At 42.9% G+C, this 19,703-nt stretch overlaps 1 protein-coding gene across 1 annotated transcript in view; it reads left to right on the plus strand.

Annotated features, from left to right (window-relative positions):
- Positions 1-19,703, plus strand: part of CRYBG2 (crystallin beta-gamma domain containing 2) — a 387,765-nt gene that overhangs the window by 204,421 nt on the left and 163,641 nt on the right. The window contains exon 2 of the mRNA XM_069756757.1: positions 9,294-9,387. Within this exon, the coding sequence (XP_069612858.1) occupies positions 9,294-9,387 (94 nt within the window). The remainder of the gene's footprint in view (positions 1-9,293; positions 9,388-19,703) is intronic.

Below are 19,703 nucleotides of genomic sequence, written 5' to 3' on the forward strand. Positions count from 1 at the left end.
CATCTCCCCTGTATATAGTATAAACCAGGTTGTCATCTCCTCCTGTATATAGTATATACCTGTGTCATGTCCTCCTGTATATAGTATATACCTGTATGTCATCTCCTCCTGTATATATTATATACCTGTGTGTCATCTCCCCTGTATATAGCATATATATGTGTGTGTCATCTCCTCCTGTATATAGTATATACCTGTGTCACATCCTCCTGTATATAGTATATACCTGTATGTCATCTCCTCCTGTATATAGTATATACGTGTGTCATCTCCTCCTGTATATAGTATATACCTGTGTCATCTCCTCCTGTATATACAGTAGTATATACCTGTGTCATCTGCTCCTGTATATAGTATATACCTGTGTCACATCCTCCTGTATATAGTATGTACCTGTATGTCATCTCCCCTGTATATAGTATAAACCAGGTTGTCATCTCCTCCTGTATATAGTATATACCTGTGTCACATCCTCCTGTATATAGTATATACCTGTATGTCATCTCCTCCTGTATATAGTATATACGTGTGTCATCTCCTCCTGTATATAGTATATACCTGTGTCATCTCCTCCTGTATATACAGTAGTATATACCTGTGTCATCTGCTCCTGTATATAGTATATACCTGTGTGTCATCCTCTCCTGTATATAGTATATACCTGTGTGTCATCTCCTCCTGTATATACTATATACCTGTGTGTCATGTCCTCCTGTATATACTATATACCTGTGTGTCATCTCCTCCTGTATATCAGTATTTTTACCTCAGTATTTGTAAGCTAAATTGGCAGCCTGATAAATCCCCAGCCAACAGGAAGCCCTCCCCCCTTGCAGTATATATTAGCTCACACATACACATAATAGACAGGTCATGTGACTGACAGCTGCCGTTTCCTATATGGTACATTTGTTGCTCTTGTAGTTTGTCTGCTTATTAATCAGATTTTTAGTTTTGAAGGATAATACCAGACTTGTGTGTGTTTTAGGGCGAGTTTCATGTGTCAAGTTGTGTGCGTTGAGTTGCGTGTGGCGACATGCATGTACCGACTTTTGTGAGATGAGTTTTGTATGGCGACATGCATGTAGCAACTTTTTGTGTGTCGAGTTGCATGTGACAGGTTAGTGTAGCAAGTTTTGTGCAGCAAGTTTTGCCCATGGCAAGTTTTGCGCGTGGCGAGTTTTATGTGTGGTGCGTTTTGAGTATGTGCAAGTTTTGTGTGAGGCAACTTTTGCATGTGTTGAAACTTTTGTGCATGTGGCAATTTTTCTGCGTGTGCAAGTTTTGCGTGTCGCGAGTTTTCCATGAGGTGAGTTTTGCACGTGTGGCGAGTTTTGCGTGAGCCTAGTTTTGCATGTGGCGAGTTTTGCGCGTGGCAAGTTTTGAGCGGCGACTTGTGTTTCGACTTTTATGTGGCGAGGTTGGTGTATGTGTGGTGAAATGTGTGCTGAGGGTGATATGTGTTCAAGCACGTGGTAGTTTGTGGCGCCTTTTGTGTGTGTGTTCATATCCCTGTGTGTGGTGAGTATCCCATGTCGGGGCCCCACCTTAGCAACTGTACGGTATATACTCTTTGGCACCATTGCTTTCACTCTTTAAGTCCCCCTTGTTCACATCTGGCAGCTGTCAATTTGCCTCCCAACACTTTTCCTTTCACTTTTTCCCCATTATGTAGATAGGGGCAAAATTGTTTGGTGAATTGGAAAGCGCGGGGTTAAAATTTTGCCTCACAACATAGCCTATGACGCTCTCAGGATCCAGACGTGTGACTGTGCAAAATTTTGTTGCTGTAGCTGCGACACCTCCAACACTTTTCCTTTCACTTTTTCCCCATTATGTAGATAGGGGCAAAATTGTTTAGTGAATTGGAATGCGCGGGGTTAAAATTTTGCCTCACAACATAGCCTATGATGCTCTCGGGGTCCAGACGTGTGACTATGCAAAATTTTGTGGCTTTAGCTGCGACGGTGCAGATGCCAATCCCGGACATACATACATACATACACACATACACACACACATTCAGCTTTATATATTAGATTTGGAAATCTTGAAACGTATTTGTACGTGTATACTGAGGTGAAGAAAAGTCAGATTTTTTTGTTTCTATAAAAGTATAAAAAAATAAAAAGCAATTACAAAAATGTAATCTTCTTTATTTTGTGAGTCTCCCCACATCTTGAAACTACATCCTTCAACAATACAACCAAGAGATAAACCTACTGAGCCACAGGCTCCAGTGATGTAATTGGAGAATTTTGTGTATTTGATCTGTACTGCAGGCTCTGACTCCACAGGCAGATTACATAGAGGTACATTGTATATAACAGTGTATTTTTATGTCTCTATATTCTAAAGGGAGAATAAAAGTATATTTTCCTCCTATAAAACTGCTTAAAAATGTGAAAAACAATTATAACAATGTCAGTTTTAACTAACTTTTTAAAAACATAATAAACATCACAAATCAGCAAATAGCATGGATAAATTTGGTTTCCCTGTAATCGTAACAACCGCACAACACAGCGTTCAGATTTCCAAGAATCGGTAAATAGCGTTAAAAAATGGAGAGATTGTGATTTTTTCTCCTATTAAACCCATAAAAAATGTGATAAAAATGTAACGCTGAGGCCGTAGTGTAAATGCTGCCTTTTTTCTGCTGCTTGTATTCTTCATGCTTTATGCAGATGTCCACACCACATGCTGCAATAACAATCTTCCCTGACTATTGCATGTCTGTTGCTTTTCTTTTATGCGTGTTCCCCCATATTTGATGTCTTTTTTGATGCAGATGCCACATTTTTAACGCTTTTTTTGAACACTACAGAAAAGCTTGATTCTGCACATAAAAATGAAAACGCTTTCTTTTTTTCTTGCGTTTTTTTCAGGCTTCACATAGAAACCTGTACAGTAAAAAAAAAGCAACAAAAATCGTAGAAGTGAGCAGCATCTTTATATGTACCGAGAGCAGACATTTTTTTAAATCACATCCACTTTGCTTAGACATTTAGACCGTGTGCGCATGTATTGTAAATTCTGCGCTTTTTCTGATCTTTAGTGCACAAAAACTCTGCTGTGTTTAACTGTCCAAGCAAAATGGATGTGATTTCATGAAAATTGTGCCCTTTGTGCGTCTAAACTCATGACTCGACTGTGCAGTTTTGGTGCTTTTTTTCTCTGGAGGATTCTATGTGGAGCCTAAAAAAACATATATAAAAAAACTGCTATTACTTTTTTAAGTGCAGAATCAAATATTTTCTGTACTATAAAAATCACTTAAGAATGTGACTTCACGTCTGCACAAAAAACACATCAAATAAGGATAAAAAATATTTAGAATTGAGAGGCCTCAGTGGTTGATACCTTTTAATGGCTAACTGAAAAGATGGTAACAAATTGCAAGCTTTTGAGACTACTTAGGTCTCTTCATCAGGCATAGACTAAAAGAAATTCTGGAGAATCACATATTTATGCATAACACATCACAGAAAAGAAAAAAAACATAGATAAGACAGGTGATATGAAGCAGAATTACCATGAGTGATAAACAGTTATATCCATAAATATTGGACCAGTTCTTAGATAAGGAATGTTGTATTGTCCTCTGATTGGGGTCTGGTTCTGTTGGATGACCCCACATGGTCTGAGGGGCAAATTCCTTAGTTCCTTAGATGATGAAAAAAGACATAAATCCATGCGACACATTAATTCCTGCACTAAGAGTGTCAAAGATCATGTTCAGCATATATTCCCAAACTCTCTCTTTGATATTTGAAGTTACCTTTTAATATAAGTAATTTCATGTCCATAATGTTATGATTGAGAGATAAAAATGTATTGCCACAGGTAGATCCATTCTTTTTTCTCTTATTGTATGGCGATGAGAGTTCATTCTTGTTCTCAGTTTCTGCCCCGTCTCCCCTACATACAGACCCCCAGTTGGACATTTAGTGCAAATGATTAGGTACACCACATTAGAAGTGACGCAGCTGAAAGTACCTGGTATCTTGTAGTCCTGATGTGAATTGGGGATCTTTATCTTGTCCGTGGTCATTATAAATGGACAGGTTTTTCCTTGATTGCAAGGAAAGGTTCCTGCAGCTGTTGGAGAGGACAGGGAGCTTCTGACAATGATACTTCTTAGATTTGAGGGCTGCCTAAAACACAGTAGTGGGGGGCTTGAAAAATGGATTATAAGCGGGCATCTTTTTGTAGTAAAGGTTGTAATTTCCGTGCAGCTCCCCTTAGCACCTCCAGATTTGGATTGTAGGTGACCACTAGAGGCACCCGGTTGTTTTCTTCTTTAGTTTTGTAATGTAGCAGGTGATTCCTTGATATTCTGGTGGCTCTTATAATCTGGTTTTCAATTATTCTTGGATGGCAGCATTGATTCAAAAAGGTCTTTCTAAGGCGACCAAGGTGTTCATCTCTATCCATGGGGTTGGAACATATATGATTGTATCTGATGGCTTGGCTGTAGACAAGAGTTTATGTGTTTTGGATGGAAACTGTCCCATTTAAGGTATGTTGGGCGGTCGATTGGCTTCTGATACAGGGATGTCTCTATTTTATTGTTCTGCAGCTTAAAGATGGTGTCTAAAAAGTTAATATCAGTACAGGAGTAGTTGAGTGTCAAGTTGATGGTGGGATGAAATTGATTAAGGGTATGTGCACACGTTCAGGTTTTTTCGTGTTTTTTCACGATAAAAATACATTACAAACTGCAGACATATGCATCCTAACATACGCACAAAAAACGCGCAAAAAACGCGGGGAAAAAAGGCATGCGGATTTCTGGCAGAAATGTCCGGTTTTTGTCAGGTAATTTCTGCTAGAAAATCCTGACATGTGCACATACCCTAAAGCTTGGAACTTCTTTAGCTGTGGCTCAGACACCGTCCAGATGATTAAAATGTCATCAATGTAGCGGGAGTAGGCCAGACTGTGCATACTGTGGAGCCATTTTACTTCCCATTGCTGTGCCAGTCTCCTGTAGATAGATCTTGTTGTCAAATTCAAAGTAATTTTGGGTGAGGATGAATTTTATAAGTTTCACCACAGAATCCGCATCTGTCCCTGTGTTTTCCAGGAAGAATTTGCAGGCATTTAATCCATCCTGGTGTGGGATATTGGAGTACAAAGATTCCACATCCATGGTGGCCAGGATGGTTCCTTCTGGTAGAGGACCTATTGCTGATAGTTTATTCAATAGGTCAGTTGCGTCCTAAATGAAGCTGGGTTTATCCTTTACCAGGGGTTTAAGAATACCCTCTACCCATCCAGATACCTGCTCAGTAAGGGTGCCCACACATGAAATAATTGGTCTTCCTGGATTTCCAGATTTGTGGATTTTGGGAAGCATGTAGAATGTCCCTGTTCTTGGACTTTCTGGTATCAGGTCATCGGCTCTTGTGGATTTGTCAGGTAGACAAGATACCAACTTGTTTAGCTCCTTGTAATAGTCCTGTGTAGGATCCAACTCAAATTTTTTGTAATAGTGTATGTCCATAAGTTGTTTGCTTCCTTCATATAGTCTGTGTTCATCATAATTATTGCACCTCCCTTGTCAGCAGCTTTGATGATGATTTCTTTGTTGGTTTTCAGGGACTGTATGGCCTTTTTCTCCTGGGTACTGAACTTGTATGCTTGTTTCCTGTTAGTATCTATGATGGTGGATTTTATCAAATGTCTGAAGGAGTCTATATATTTATCCAAATGAGGGTTCCATCCAGGTGGCGGTGTCCAGTCTGACCTCTTCTTTGTTGTTAGGATCCCTTTTCCTTCAGTCCAGGTGGGTTCTGAATCTTCTGTATCATTGAAATATTCCCTCAGGCGCAATCTCCTGAAAAAATGTTCCATATCATTGCAGAGTTCAGTTTTATCCAGGGCCTTAGTAGGACAAAATGAGAGTCCTCTGGAACTTATAGCAACTGGTCCAATATTTATGGACATAACTTTATCACTCTTTGTAATTCTGCTTCATGTCACCTGTCTTATCTATGTTTTTTTTTTGTTTTTTCTGTGATGCGTTGTGCATAAATATGTGATTCTCCAGAATTTGTTTTAGTCTATGCCTGATGAGGAGACCTGAGTAGTCTTGAAAGCTTGTAATTTGTTACCATCTTTTCAGTTAGCCATTAAAAGCTATCAACCACTGAGGACTCTCAATTCTAATTATTTTTCTATCTACTGGCTAACAAGGTACCAATATATATATCTTTCCTGTATCAAATAAGGATGAAAAGGCATGAAAAATGCAGCAAAAAATGCAATAATCAGAGAAGAGTTATTGGGCAGTTTGGTGCCGACATCTGCAGAATGAAATACAGTATTTATGCCATCTGTGAACACAGCTTTACAGACATCAGAAAGTCAGATTTCGCATAGTGAAGCTACATAGAGCTAAAGTTCTGGCTGTGAATGAATGAATGAACGAAAAAATAAATACATAGGTGGCAACTAGACATGAGCAGGATACACAGATGACATCATGCAGGCCCTGGCTAATCAAAACCCGCTTCGAGTGTGCAGGACGAAAAGAGATTTTGGAACGCCCGCCAGGGCCATGGGGTACTCGGTACCGGGTCCGGTACGTAAAGGGATGTGTCGTGGTGACCCGGTTCATGGCCCTGGGTGCCCAAGTCAAAGGGATGGTCTTTAAAGGGGTTTGTGACAGACGTTGCTTAAAGGGGTCCTCTGGGGTGATGTTATGGCAGCAGGGATATTATGGCTTCCCATAGGTGAATCTGGGTCCCCAGGGCTCCCAGTGTGGTTAGCAAGAATGGTGCGGTGCCGGTAAATAAATGGAGGACACAGTTGCAGTATCTTTACCTGATTTACTGATGGTAGATAGCCACAGTCCAGGGTACCAGCAACAGGTGACGGTGGAGTCCAGGCAGCCTGAAAACGAGTAGAATTCTCTTTGCCAGGTCAGATTGGGAGCCTTCCACTATGCACTAAATAATAGTCCCTTGCTGCCTATGGCTTCCTTCAAGGTCCCCTCTTACTCCTTGTCCTGGGACAGTTCCTGCATGATAGGCAACGCAAGCCATTTCATTGGGGTCTCTATCAACGGTGACTCTGGGTGTTGCTGTACCTCAGGGTGTAATGTGGGCAAGTCACTTTCAATTTCCTGCCCTCCGGTTCTGTCATGGGACCTGTAGTTCCACACAGCCTCGGGCTCCCGGTGCCCGCTTTCTGCGCTTCAGCTTAGAGGAAGTTCACTCGCAGCTCTCCTGTAGCTTCTGATTCTCTTGTGCTCCTTCATTGTTCTTTGTCTGCACCAGACTGACTAACTCCTCCTCCAGACCAGAATGTATATCTGTCTAGGGAAGATCCCCTGATACCGGGTTTGGAGCTCGCCCTTGTGGCCTGGAATCAGAAAGTGTTGCATGTAGGATTACCTGTCAAATGGATCCTCCTCGTTTCCAGGCATAGCATCGCCCTACCCAAGAGGAAGGCAATACTACTGTGGTACCTGAACTCCTGGGGTACCACAGTTGCCGAGCACCCCGTCCATCCACCAGGTACCATTTGTATGGATGCTGGACCAGAAACCTAAGAAATGATCCGCTTATCTCTTGTCCCAGATACAGCAGACAGTCCTGGATTTGGGCCTATGCCCTTCACAGTCTCAGGCATCTACTGAATTTTTCTCACTTCCAACGGCCCTCTGACATCTCCTACTGCCAGGAAAGAAAGAAATAAGTGGTAAATGGGCGTGGATTGGGGTGTGGCCAAAGTTTGCCACGGCATGCTACGCCCCTCATTCTGCTCTTTGAAAATTGGAAAGTATGATAAAGTGCTGACTGGGTCAGCACTATACCACAGCATAGGCCATGGTCACACTTGTGGGTGTGATGCGAGAAATTCACGCAAGTCTCGCATCAATACCCGGCACTTGGGATCGGAGCATTCAGCGGCATAGAAATACATGCAGCCGCATGTTCTAGTCCGAGAATGATGTGAAAGACGCAAGTTTCTCACATCACACTCTCAAGTGTGACCCCGGCCATAATGAGATTATCCTAATCACCTCATGGTGGGGAAAGAACCCCTTTTTGCAATCAACTCCATTTATTCTTTATTCACATAGATTGTAAATGTTTTTGAGCAGAACTCTGACTCCTCTGATGTCAGTTGTTAATTAGTTTGAAACTCTGTAGGATTTTGTTAATGCATTTGTTAGGTGTCGAGATCCTACCGCTGCACAGGGGGAATCTCGAACCATGTCCGCTGCGGTCTCCCATTCTCCTCCAGCCGCAGTGGAGCCTGCTCAGCGGAGACTTCAATCCCAGCATCTGGCTCAAGCTGATACTGTGAGCTTGGTTACTGCAGCCTTTCCAGGCTCTGCCTTTGTAGCTAGCACTGATCAGTAGTGAGCAGGCGTTTCAGGGACTAAGTCCCGCTTTTCCCACACTGAGCATGCCCGCAGGACGACCTCCCATTGGAGGTCGGGGGTCACATGCTCAGGTCCTGTTGCGGCTCCTTTGGACCATCAGGAAGGTCCCAGAGCGCTACTTCTATAAAAGGTTTGCATGGCTTGGCCATACGCTAATGTAAACTTGTGTGTGTGGATGAATGCCTGTCGATGGATGAAAGCTCTGAATCATTTCCATCCCTAGTGTTGTTGCCTGCTCACGAATGGTAGAGCTACCTAGCGCCCAACAGTGCTATCCAGCACATTAGCACAAGAAACTGAATCTAGTTAGCAACCGCCAGAGCGGCACCGTGCACAGTTAGTGCGCTTTCCTGGCCCTAGTTAGGGTGGTTAGTGGCGTCCGCAAGAGCGGCGCTGCACGCACTCCTGTGTGGTAAATGTTTTCTTTACTTAATTCCCTGGCACCACAGTAGCGGATTCGAGTGCAAGAGATCTAGAGCGACTCTTACCCTGAGTCTGGGGCAGAGTTCTGTGTCGCCTTGCTTGCGCTCTCTGTGCGGTATCGCGGCCCTGTGATGCAACAGGTTTCGCTTCCTTCATACGGGGTGAAGCTAACCCGTGTGTTTACTCACATTATATCGCCATATAGTCAGTCATTACCAAGCAGAAGGTGTCTTAGCTGCATGGTGGACCCCGGACTGCGAACGCATCTTATATCATCTCTAATTATTATTTGGTGTGTTCCGCCAGTCCTAACAGCATGTATTCTGTGAATTTTAAAGTACTACAGAAAATGTAATGTATAAATTGATGGATTATTTTTATAAAACTATAGAGACTATATATGTGTATATATATATACTGCATATATTTATATATATTATAGAAATTATACAGTCTTTGTTTTTGGCAGGCAGGAACCACAAGAAGGAGCACAGAGTCTTCCTAGGCTGAGAAATCAAAAGTCCGAAGATGCCTTTTTGAGGAGAGCATCAAGGGAATCAAAGGTCAGATATTAAATTCACTACAGCTATTTAAGCTGAAATTTCCATTCAGCATGTCACTGAATATCTATGGCACAGATAACTGTATTTCTGACACATCCCAATAAAAACTAATTATCCTCATACCTTGGCAATGAGTCAGTCAGAATTCCTTCTTTCTGACTTACTGAGAAACCACCCACTACTCAATAGAATTTCTATTGTCTTGACATAGCATAAACCTGATATTGCTGGAGAGCTGAGTCTCATGACTTTTCCTCCCGCTCTTCCTGGAAATCTGTGTCACTAATAATTATTTACTAGAGCATTGCACCCACACGTGTTTGTATAATATACCAGCCTCAGATTTACTGTGCAATGAAAGCAATATAATTATTGTAATGTGGTTAGTAAATGTCTGGAGTGTTCAAATACCAGTACTATTTGGTAACCAGGATATACTAATTCTGTCTACATTGCTTCAATAATGCTCATCGGTTTCAAAGATGGAATCCTAAAGTTAAACCCTAAAGTCACCGCCAGAAGCAGCTGTCCATATTGAAAAAAACCTGAATGGTCATCTGAGCTGAATATGCATGTATATGGTGGCATTGGGAAAAATAGCTGTCAGTCAAACAAGCACTCAAGCGATGTAATTGTGTCATTATGTAAGTTGGTTATTGCTCCATGACACCACCCAAAACAGTGACTAGGGAAGTTTTTTTTCCATACATGCAGTTTCAAGAAGTATACTTATTTTTCTCTCTCCCCTATGATGGCACCACGGAGAGAGGAGATCCGCCCTCAGGGATAGGCAACCTACAGGTGAAAAAGGTGGTACCTCTCTCCTGCATGAACTGGTTTCCTGTCCCTGATAGGGAACCTACAGCAATGAACATAAGTTAGATCATTGTGGGATGCCGGGGACCGGCAGCGGGGTTTCCCTGCCTCGGCTGGGGTGTTTTTTTTTTCTCCTTCCCTGAAGTGCCACCTCCAGGGTCGGCGGACCTTGAGGGTGTGTGGGGACAGGCAGTGAAGAAGGGACCCAAATTTGCCTTTCCCGAGATAACCATAAGCCAGGCGGTTAAGTGACAACGGTCACTTGGGGAGACCACCACTGGACCATCCACATGGGGCATGCCGGCGTAAGGGTGGCGGCTGCCGCCTCACTTCAGATGACCATCCACTCTAGAGGGTAACAGCGGTTACCTCACCGCAAATCTGCGGGGCCTCTGAAAGGTATGACCAGTGGCAGGACGCCGGCGCACGTGCGAAATAAAGCCCCCCTATGACGCGAGCGGTGCAAAGCACTACTGGGAAAACAGAAGTGTGCATGCGCGAGGGGCGTTTCCAGAGATAGCGTGGTGCATCACTGGGAAATCAGTGATCCCGCAGCGCTGCGTCGCCTGAGGAGGGGGGCCTGGAGAATCTATTTAAAGCCCTAAATGGCGGGGAAATGGCGCTCTGACCGCTATGAGTGATCAGGAGCAGCCAGAGGAGCAGGACCTGCAGGTACAGTCCCCTAAGCATGACCAAAGGCAGAGACAGCACCAGCAACACCAGCACCCGCAGCGACAACAGCGTAAGGGAGACGCTTCTTCCCAGCAATGCAGCAGCAGCGGTCATTCAGGGTCTCAGCGCAACAGAGGTTCCAGCAAAACCGCACGGCCAGAAGTGGATCCAGTTGTGGAGATAATCCCCATGCCAGAGAAGGTATCTCTTTTACTACAGGAGGGTAAGTGATTTTCATGAAAGTTCACCCTCTAATTAGGGTCTGTTATCTCTTTTGTACGGGATAAAGCGTATAGCTAAGTCCTAACATAGGACATGTGCGATCTGCATAGAAGAGCTGCCCACCACGTTGGGGAAAAAACTCTGCGCTGCATACATAGAGCAAACAATCCAAGAAGTCCCCGAATTTTGCATCAGACCTTAGAACACTGATAAAAAATCAGGTAGAAGATACCCTCAAAGGCATTAAAGGCTCAAAGAAAAAACATAGGTCCAGGCACAGATCCCCTGAATCCAGGATTAGTGAGGCGGAGTGGCTTGTCCGATTCAAGTAATTCGTCATCTTCCCAGTCTTCCTCATCATCCTCAGAAGGAGGTGGCAGCTGCTTCCCGATTGAAGAGACTGACGCTCTTGTAAAGGCTGTCCGAACAACCATGGGGCTGGTAGATGAACGGCCTAAGAAAACAGCCCAGGACCTAATGTTTAGTGGATTAGAACAAAAAAAGCAGAGGGCTCTTCCAATGGAAATATCCACTCTCTAATCAAAAGAGAGTGAAAGAGACCAGATAAAAAGGTTCTCCTAACTCCAAAGAGAAAGTATCCCTTTGATGAATCTGTATGCTCTCTTTGGGGGAAAGCGCCAAAGCTAGACGTGGTGATTTCGAAAGCCTCCAAAAGATTTGCCCCGCCCTTCGAAGACATGGGAACATTAACCCCTTTCTGACATTGGACGTACTATTCCGTCCATGTGGGGTTGGCCCTAATTCCCAAGGATGGAATAGTACGTCATAGCAATCGGCCGCGCTCACGGGGGGAGCGCGGCTCATTGCGGCCGGGTGTCAGCTGACTATCGCAGCTGACATCCGGCACTATGTGCCAGGAGCGGTCACAGACCGCCCCCGGCACATTAACCCCCGGCACACCACGATTAAACATGATCGCAGTGTGTCGGCGGTATAGGGAAGGATCGCGCAGGGAGGGGGCTCCCTGTGGGCTTCCCTGAGACCCCCGTAGCAACACGATGTGATTGCGTTGCTGCGAGGGTCTCTTACCTCCTCCTCCTCCTTGCAGGCCCGGATCCAAGATGGCCACGGCATCCGGGTCCTGCAGGGAGGTGGCTTCACTGCGCCTGCTCAGAGCAGGCGCCGGGAAGCATAAGAAAAGTGCATGTCAGATCGCTGATCTGACACAGTGCACAGCAAAGTGTCAGATCAGCGATCTTACACTATAACATGATGCCCCCCCCGGGACAATGTTATAGCGTAAAAAAAAAATATTCCAATGTGTAAAAAAATTTTTTTTAAAATTCCCCCCCCCCAAAAAAAATATATTGTTCCTCTAAATACATTTCTTTATCTAAATAAAAAAAAACAATAAAAGTACACATATTTAGTATCGCCGCATCCGTAACGACCCCACCTATAAAACTATATCACTGGTTAACCCCTTCAGTGAACACCGTAAAAAAAAACAGGCAAAAAACAACACTTTATTCTCATACCGCCAAACAAAAAGGAATAACACGCGATCAAAAAGACGGATATAAATAACCATGGTACCACTGAAAACGTCATCTTGTCCCGCAAAAAACGAGCCGCCATACAACATCATCAGCGAAAATATAAAAAAGTTATAGTCCGATGCAAAAATAATTATTTTTTTTATAAAATAGTTTTTATCGTATAAAAGCACCAAAACATAAAAAATGTTATGAATATCGCTGTAATTGTACTGACCCGAAGAATAAAACTGCTTTATTAATTTTACCAAACGCGGAACGGTATAAATGCCTCCCCCAAAAGAAATTCATGAATAGCTGGTTTTTGGTCATTCTGCCTCACAAAAATCAGAATAAAAAGCGATCAAAAAATGTCACGTGCCCGAAAATGTTACCAATAAAAACGTCAACTCGGCCCGCAAAAAACAAGACCTCACATGACTCTGTGGACTCAAATATGGAAAAATTATAGCTCTCAAAATGTGGTAACGCAAAAAATATTTTTTGCAATAAAAAGCGTCTTTCAGTGTGTGACGGCTGCCAATCATAAAAATCCGCTAAATAACCCGCTATAAAAGTAAATCAAACGCCCCTTCATCACCCCCTTAGTTAGGGAAAAACTTAAAAATTAAAAAAAGTATTTATTTCTATTTTCCCATTAGGTTTAGGGTTAGGGCTAGTGTTAAGGATAGGGCTAGGGTTAGGGCTAGGGTTCGGGTTGGGGCTAGGGTTAAGGCTACAGTTAGGGTTGGGGCTAAAGTTAGGGTTGGGGCTAAAGTTAGAGTTAGGGTTTGGATTACATTTACGGTTGGGAATAGGGTTGGGATTAGGGTTAGGGGTGTGTCTGGGTTAGAGGTGTAGTTAGGGTTACCATTGGGATTAGGGTTAGGGGTGTGTTTGGATTAGGGTTTCAGTTATAATTGGGGGGTTTCCACTGTTAAGGCACATCAGGGGCTCTCCAAACGCGACATGGCTTCCGATCTCAATTCCAGCCAATTCTGCATTGAAAAAGTAAAACAGTGCTCCTTCTTTTCCGAGCTCTCCCGTGTGCCCAAACAGGGGTTTACCCCAACATATGGGGTATCAGCGTACTCAGGACAAATTGGACAGCAACTTTTGGGGTCCAATTTCTCCTGTTACCCTTGGAAAAATACAAAACTGGGGGATAAAAAATTATTTTTGTGGGAAAAAAAAAGATTTTTTGTTTTCACTGCTCTGCATTATAAACTGTAGTGAAACACTTGGGGGTTCAAACTTCTCACAACACATCTAGATAAGTTCCTTGGGGGGTCTAGTTTCCAATATGGGGTCACTTGTGGGGGGGGTTCTACTGTTTAGGTACATTAGGGGCTCTGCAAACGCAATATGACGCCTGCAGATCATTCCATCTATGTCTGCATTCCAAATGGCGCTCCTTCACTTCCGAGCCCTCCCATGCGCCCAAACGGTGGTTCTCCCCCACATATGGGGTATCATCGTACTCAGGACAAATTGGACAACAACTTTTGGGGTCCATTTTCTCCTGTTACCCTTGGGAAAATACAAAACTGCAGGCTAAAAAATAATTTTTGGGGGAATTTTTTTTTTTTCACGGCTCTGCGTTATAAACTGTAGTGAAATACTTGGGGGCTCAAAGTTCTCACAACACATCTAGATAAGGTCCTTGGGGGGTCTAGTTTCCAATAAGGTGTCACTTGTGGGGGGTTTCTACTCTTTAGGTACATTAGGGGCTCTGCAAATGCAATGTGATGCCTGCAGACTAATCCATCTAAGTCTGCATTCCAAATGATGCTCCTTCCCTTCCAAGCTCTGCCATGCGCTCAAACGGTGGTTCCCCCCACATATCAGGTATCAGCGCACTCAGGACAAATTGGACAACAATATTTAGGGTCCAATTTCTCCTGTTACCCTTGGAGAAATACAAAACTGGGGGCTAAAATATAATTTTTGTGGAAAAAAAATATTTTTTATTTGCACGGCTCTGCGTTATAAACTGTAGTGAAACACTTGGAGGTTCAAAGCTCTCACAGCACATCTAGATGAGTTCCTTAGGGGGTCTACTTTCCAAAATGGTGTCACTTGTGGGGGTTTTCTACTGTTTAGGTACATTGGGGGCTCTGCAAATGCAATGTGACGCCTGCAGACCATTCCATCTAAGTCTGCATTCCAAATGGCACTCTTTCCCTTCCGAGCCCTCCCATGCGCCCAAATGGTGGTTGCCCCCCATGCGGCCAAATGGTGGTTCCCCCCCACATATGGGGTATCAGCGTACTCAGGACAAATTGGACAACAACTTTTGGGGTCCAATTTCTCCTGTTACTCTCGGAAAAATACAAAACTGGGGGCTAAAAAATAATTTTTGTGGGAAAAAAATTTGTTTTATTTTTTTGGCTCTGCATTATAAACTTCTGTGAAGCCCTTGGTGGGTCAAAGTGCTCCCCAAACATCTAGATAAGTTCCTTAGGGGGTCTACTTTCCAAAATGGTGTCACTTGTATGGGGTTTTAATGATTAGGCATCTCAGTGGCTCTCCAAACGCAACATGGCGTCCCATCTCCATTCCTGTCAATTTTGCAATGAAAAGTCAAACGGCGCTCCTTCCCTTCCAAGCTCTCCCATGCGCCCAAACAGTGGTTTACTCCCACATATGGGGTATCGGCGTACTCAGGACAAATTGTACAACAACTTTTGGGGTCCATTTTCTCCTGTTACCCTTGGTAAAATAAAACAAATTGGAGCTGAATTAAATTTTTTTTGAAAAAAAGTTAAATGTTCATTTTTATTTAAACATTCCAAAAATTCCTGTGAAACACCTGAAGGGTTAATAAACTTCTTGAATTGCGATATTTTCAAAATTTTCACCAAATTTCCATTTTTTTCACAAATAAACGCAGGCAATATCAAAGAAATTTTACCACTATCATGAAGTACAATATGTCTCAAGAAACCATGTCAGAATCACTGCGATCCGTGGAAGCGTTCCAGAGTTTTAACCCCATAAAGGGACAGTGGTCAGAATTGTAAAAATTGGCCCGGTCATTAACGTGCAAACCACCCTTGGGGGTAAAAGGGTTAAAAGACACCATGGATAAAAAGGCAGAAACTTTTTTTAAAAGGTTCCTGTGAGGCAGCTGGGGAAGGAATAAAACCAGCTATAGCAGCCACGTGGACAGAACTCCGGCAGTGCCTGGTAGCTGGATCCCCACTTTGGTTGCTACACAATCATGTGAGGCTGCAATCCTTTGCAGTGCCATTTTAGAATGTCACTACAGAATAGTAGTGGGATCGCCTGGATGTCTAAAGTCTGTAGGTGATCCGGAAGCAGTTATTGTGAATTTCTGAAAAAGTATGAGAAGACTAAGGGATTTTCTGATTACACACTTCATTTTCCCTATTAGAGTTTTTGTTTTTTCATTTATTGTTCACATTTTTTTCATATTTTACATTCAGTTACTTTCCTGAGTATATGCTCAAGGAACTGGTGCAACTTCCAGAAATTCAACATGGATTTTATTTCCCCATTTTTAAAAAAAACTGTCTAATGACTCTATACTGCCATATAAACTACTTATATGGCAGTATAAGCGAACTCTGTTACTTCACAGAATCGCAAAGATATGAAAACGCTGCGCCCTGTTAACTTCACAGAGGATCACAGCTACCTAACTGAGCAAAAGCAAAGAGTGCTCATGCAGTCAGCCTAGCACAAGAACAACTCCTCTCCGTTGGAGCCGGAATTCTAGTGGCTATACACCAGCCCTGAATCCATACACACAAAACTCCTCACCAGAGGTGCCGGTATTCTATGGGCTTATTTCAGCCAACCCTGACCACATGCATACATGACCACAAGATAGCAAAGCTCATAACAAAGGTTGATACTAGCGCATTGCCGTGCGGCCATGCAAACCTTTTATTGCTGCAGCAGACAAGGACCTTCCTAGTGGTCCAATAGGAGCTGCTACAGGACCTAGCGTGTGACCCCCGACCTCCAATGAGAGGTCCTTCCGTGGGCATGCTCAGTGTGTGCAAAGCAGGACATAGTCCCAGAAAAGCCTGCTTGCCGCTGACCAGTGCTGTCTACAAAAGCAGAGCCTTGAGAGGCAACAGTAACCCTTTGCACAGTATCAAGATGAGCGAGATGCTGGGTCCGACGTCTCCGCTGTGCAGGCTCCACTGCGGCTGATGTAGAATGGGAGACCGTAGCAGACATGGTTCGAGATTCCCCCCGTGCAGAGGTGGGAACTGGACACCTAACACACTGCTGCATGTTTTTGGAAAATGCCCATGAAGTCAAAATCGTCCCTACATCTGTAGATAAATTCCCAAAGGGTTATAATTTCCAAAATGTGGTCACTTGAGGGGGGATTATGCTTTTATATCACTTAGGGGCTCTTTATATGAAATCCGCAAACTGTTCTAGGAAAATCTGTGTTCCAGTATGACTAAGCAGTACTACACAGCCACATATGGGGTATTGCCACGTTCAGTAGAAATTGTCAGACAAGTTCTGGTGCCATTTTTACCCATTTCCCACTATGAAAATGTAAAACTTGGGGCTAATACTCAATCTTGGTGGTAAAAATGTAAATTATTTTTTTTTCAATGCTCAATGGTATAAAATTCTGTGACACACCTGTGGTGTCAATATAATCACTGCACCCCTAGATGAATTCATTGAGAAGTTTAGTTTGTAAAATAGGGTCACATATGGGGGGTCTGCAGTGTTCGCACCTCAGAGGCTCTGCCAATGTAACATGGCACTCTCAAACAAGTTAAACCAAAGAAAAACAATATGTGCATATACAGGTCCTTCTCAAAAAATTAGCATATAGTGTTAAATTTCAATATTTACCATAATGTAATGATTACAATTAAACTTTCATATATTATAGATTCATTATCCACCAACTGAAATTTGTCAGGTCTTTTATTTTTTTAATACTGATGATTTTGGCATACAACTCCTGATAACCCAAAAAACCTGTCTCAATAAATTAGCATATCAAGAAAAGGTTCTCTAAACGACCTATTACCCTAATCTTCTGAATCAACTAATTAACTCTAAACATATGCAAAAGATACCTGAGGCTTTTATAAACTCCCTGCCTGGTTCATTACTCAAAACCCCCATCATGGGTAAGACTAGCGACCTGACAGATGTCAAGAAGGCCATCATTGACACCCTCAAGCAAGAGGGTAAGACCCAGAAAGAAATTTCTCAACAAATAGGCTGTTCCCAGAGTGCTGTATCAAGGCACCTCAATAGTAAGTCTGTTGGAAGGAAACAATGTGGCAGAAAACGCTGTACAACGAGAAGAGGAGACCGGACCATGAGGAAGATTGTGGAGAAGGACCGATTCCAGACCTTGGGGAACCTGAGGAAGCAGTGGACTGAGTCTGGTGTGGAAACATCCAGAGCCACCGTGCACAGGTGTGTGCAGGAAATGGGCTACAGGTGCCGCATTCCCCAGGTAAAGCCACTTTTGAGCTACAGAGAAGCAGCACTGGACTGTTGCTAAGTGGTCCCAATTACTTTTTTCTGATGAAAGCAAATTTTGCATGTCATTCGGAAATCAAGGTGCCAGAGTCTGGAGGAAGACTGGGGAGAAGGAAATGCCAAAATGCCTGAAGTCCAGTGTCAAGTACCCACAGTCAGTGATGGTGTGGGGTGCCATGTCAGCTGCTGGTGTTGGTCCACTGTGTTTCATCAAGGGCAGGGTCAATGCAGCTAGCTATCAGGAGATTTTGGAGCACTTCATGCTTCTATCGGCTGAAATGCTTTATGGAGATGAAGATTTCATTTTTCAGCACGACCTGGCACCTGCTCACAGTGCCAAAACCACTGGTAAATGGTTTACTGACCATGGTATTACTGTGCTCAATTGGCCTGCCAACTCTCCTGACCTGAACCCCATAGAGAATCTGTGGGATATTGTGAAGAGAAAGTTGAGAGACACAAGACCCAACACTCTGGATGAGCTTAAGGCCGCTATTGAAGCATCCTGGGCCTCCATAACATCTCAGCAGTGTCACAGGCTGATTGCCTCCATGCCACGCCGCATTGAAGCCGTCATTTCTGCCAAAGGATTCCCGACCAAGTATTGAGTGCATAACTGAACATTATTTTTTGTTGGTTTTTTTGTTTGTTATTAAAAAACACTTTTATTTGATTGGATGGGTGAAATATGCTAATTTATTGAGACAGGTTTTTTGGGTTATCAGGAGTTGTATGCCAAAATCATCAGTATTAAAACAATAAAAGACCTGACAAATTTCAGTTGGTGGATAATGAATCTATAATATATGAAAGTTTAATTGTAATCATTACATTATGGTAAATAATGAAATTTAACACTATATGCTAATTTTTTGAGAAGGACCTGTACTCTAATGAAAATAAATAAGTAAAAAAGCAAGTGCATTAAATAATTAATAAAGGGTATTTAGTAAACACTTTTTTTGATCGAAAAAAGCATAAAGCTGCCCTACCTTGGCAAGGTGTACCCAATTGGGACAGTAACTACACTCTCTAATGTTAAAAACTACCTAGTGTGAATAGTGGCAGGGAGTCACAGGGTCCCAACCAGACACCCAGCTTTGAAGGAACTATATGTTAACTGCCAGCTCAGTGAAAAGGGGGCCACACTCTGTTTGTACTGAGTACAAAAATACTGAAGAAAAACAGTAAACTGAACCGGAGTATGACTTGATGTTAAATATTATTTATTAATTGAATTATTCATATTTTGAATTCTGTACTAAGCACATTGCTTCTTGCTGACATTACAAAAGCTATTTCTATATATAAAGCACAGAGTATAAGTCAACACCATATATAAAGGGAACACGTGGTCTGTGGGACATATAAATAACGCCTCTTAGGAGGGTGGGGGGCTTTTGTCACGTGGGAGCTGCCATCTCCTGCCTTCACCATCATTCTCCATGGACATCAGACAAGTCACACAAGGAAGGGACAGCTGATAGCCAGGATGACTTCAGACTTCACACAGACAGACGGCTTTTAACATTCAGAACTTTGGGAAAGATGAGTAACAAGTGCTGATATATACAAATAGACAATCTGTTCGTAACTATTTCATCTACTTTT

This window comes from Ranitomeya imitator, chromosome 3, assembly GCF_032444005.1.
Source record: "Ranitomeya imitator isolate aRanImi1 chromosome 3, aRanImi1.pri, whole genome shotgun sequence".
Lineage (NCBI taxonomy): Eukaryota > Metazoa > Chordata > Amphibia > Anura > Dendrobatidae > Ranitomeya > Ranitomeya imitator.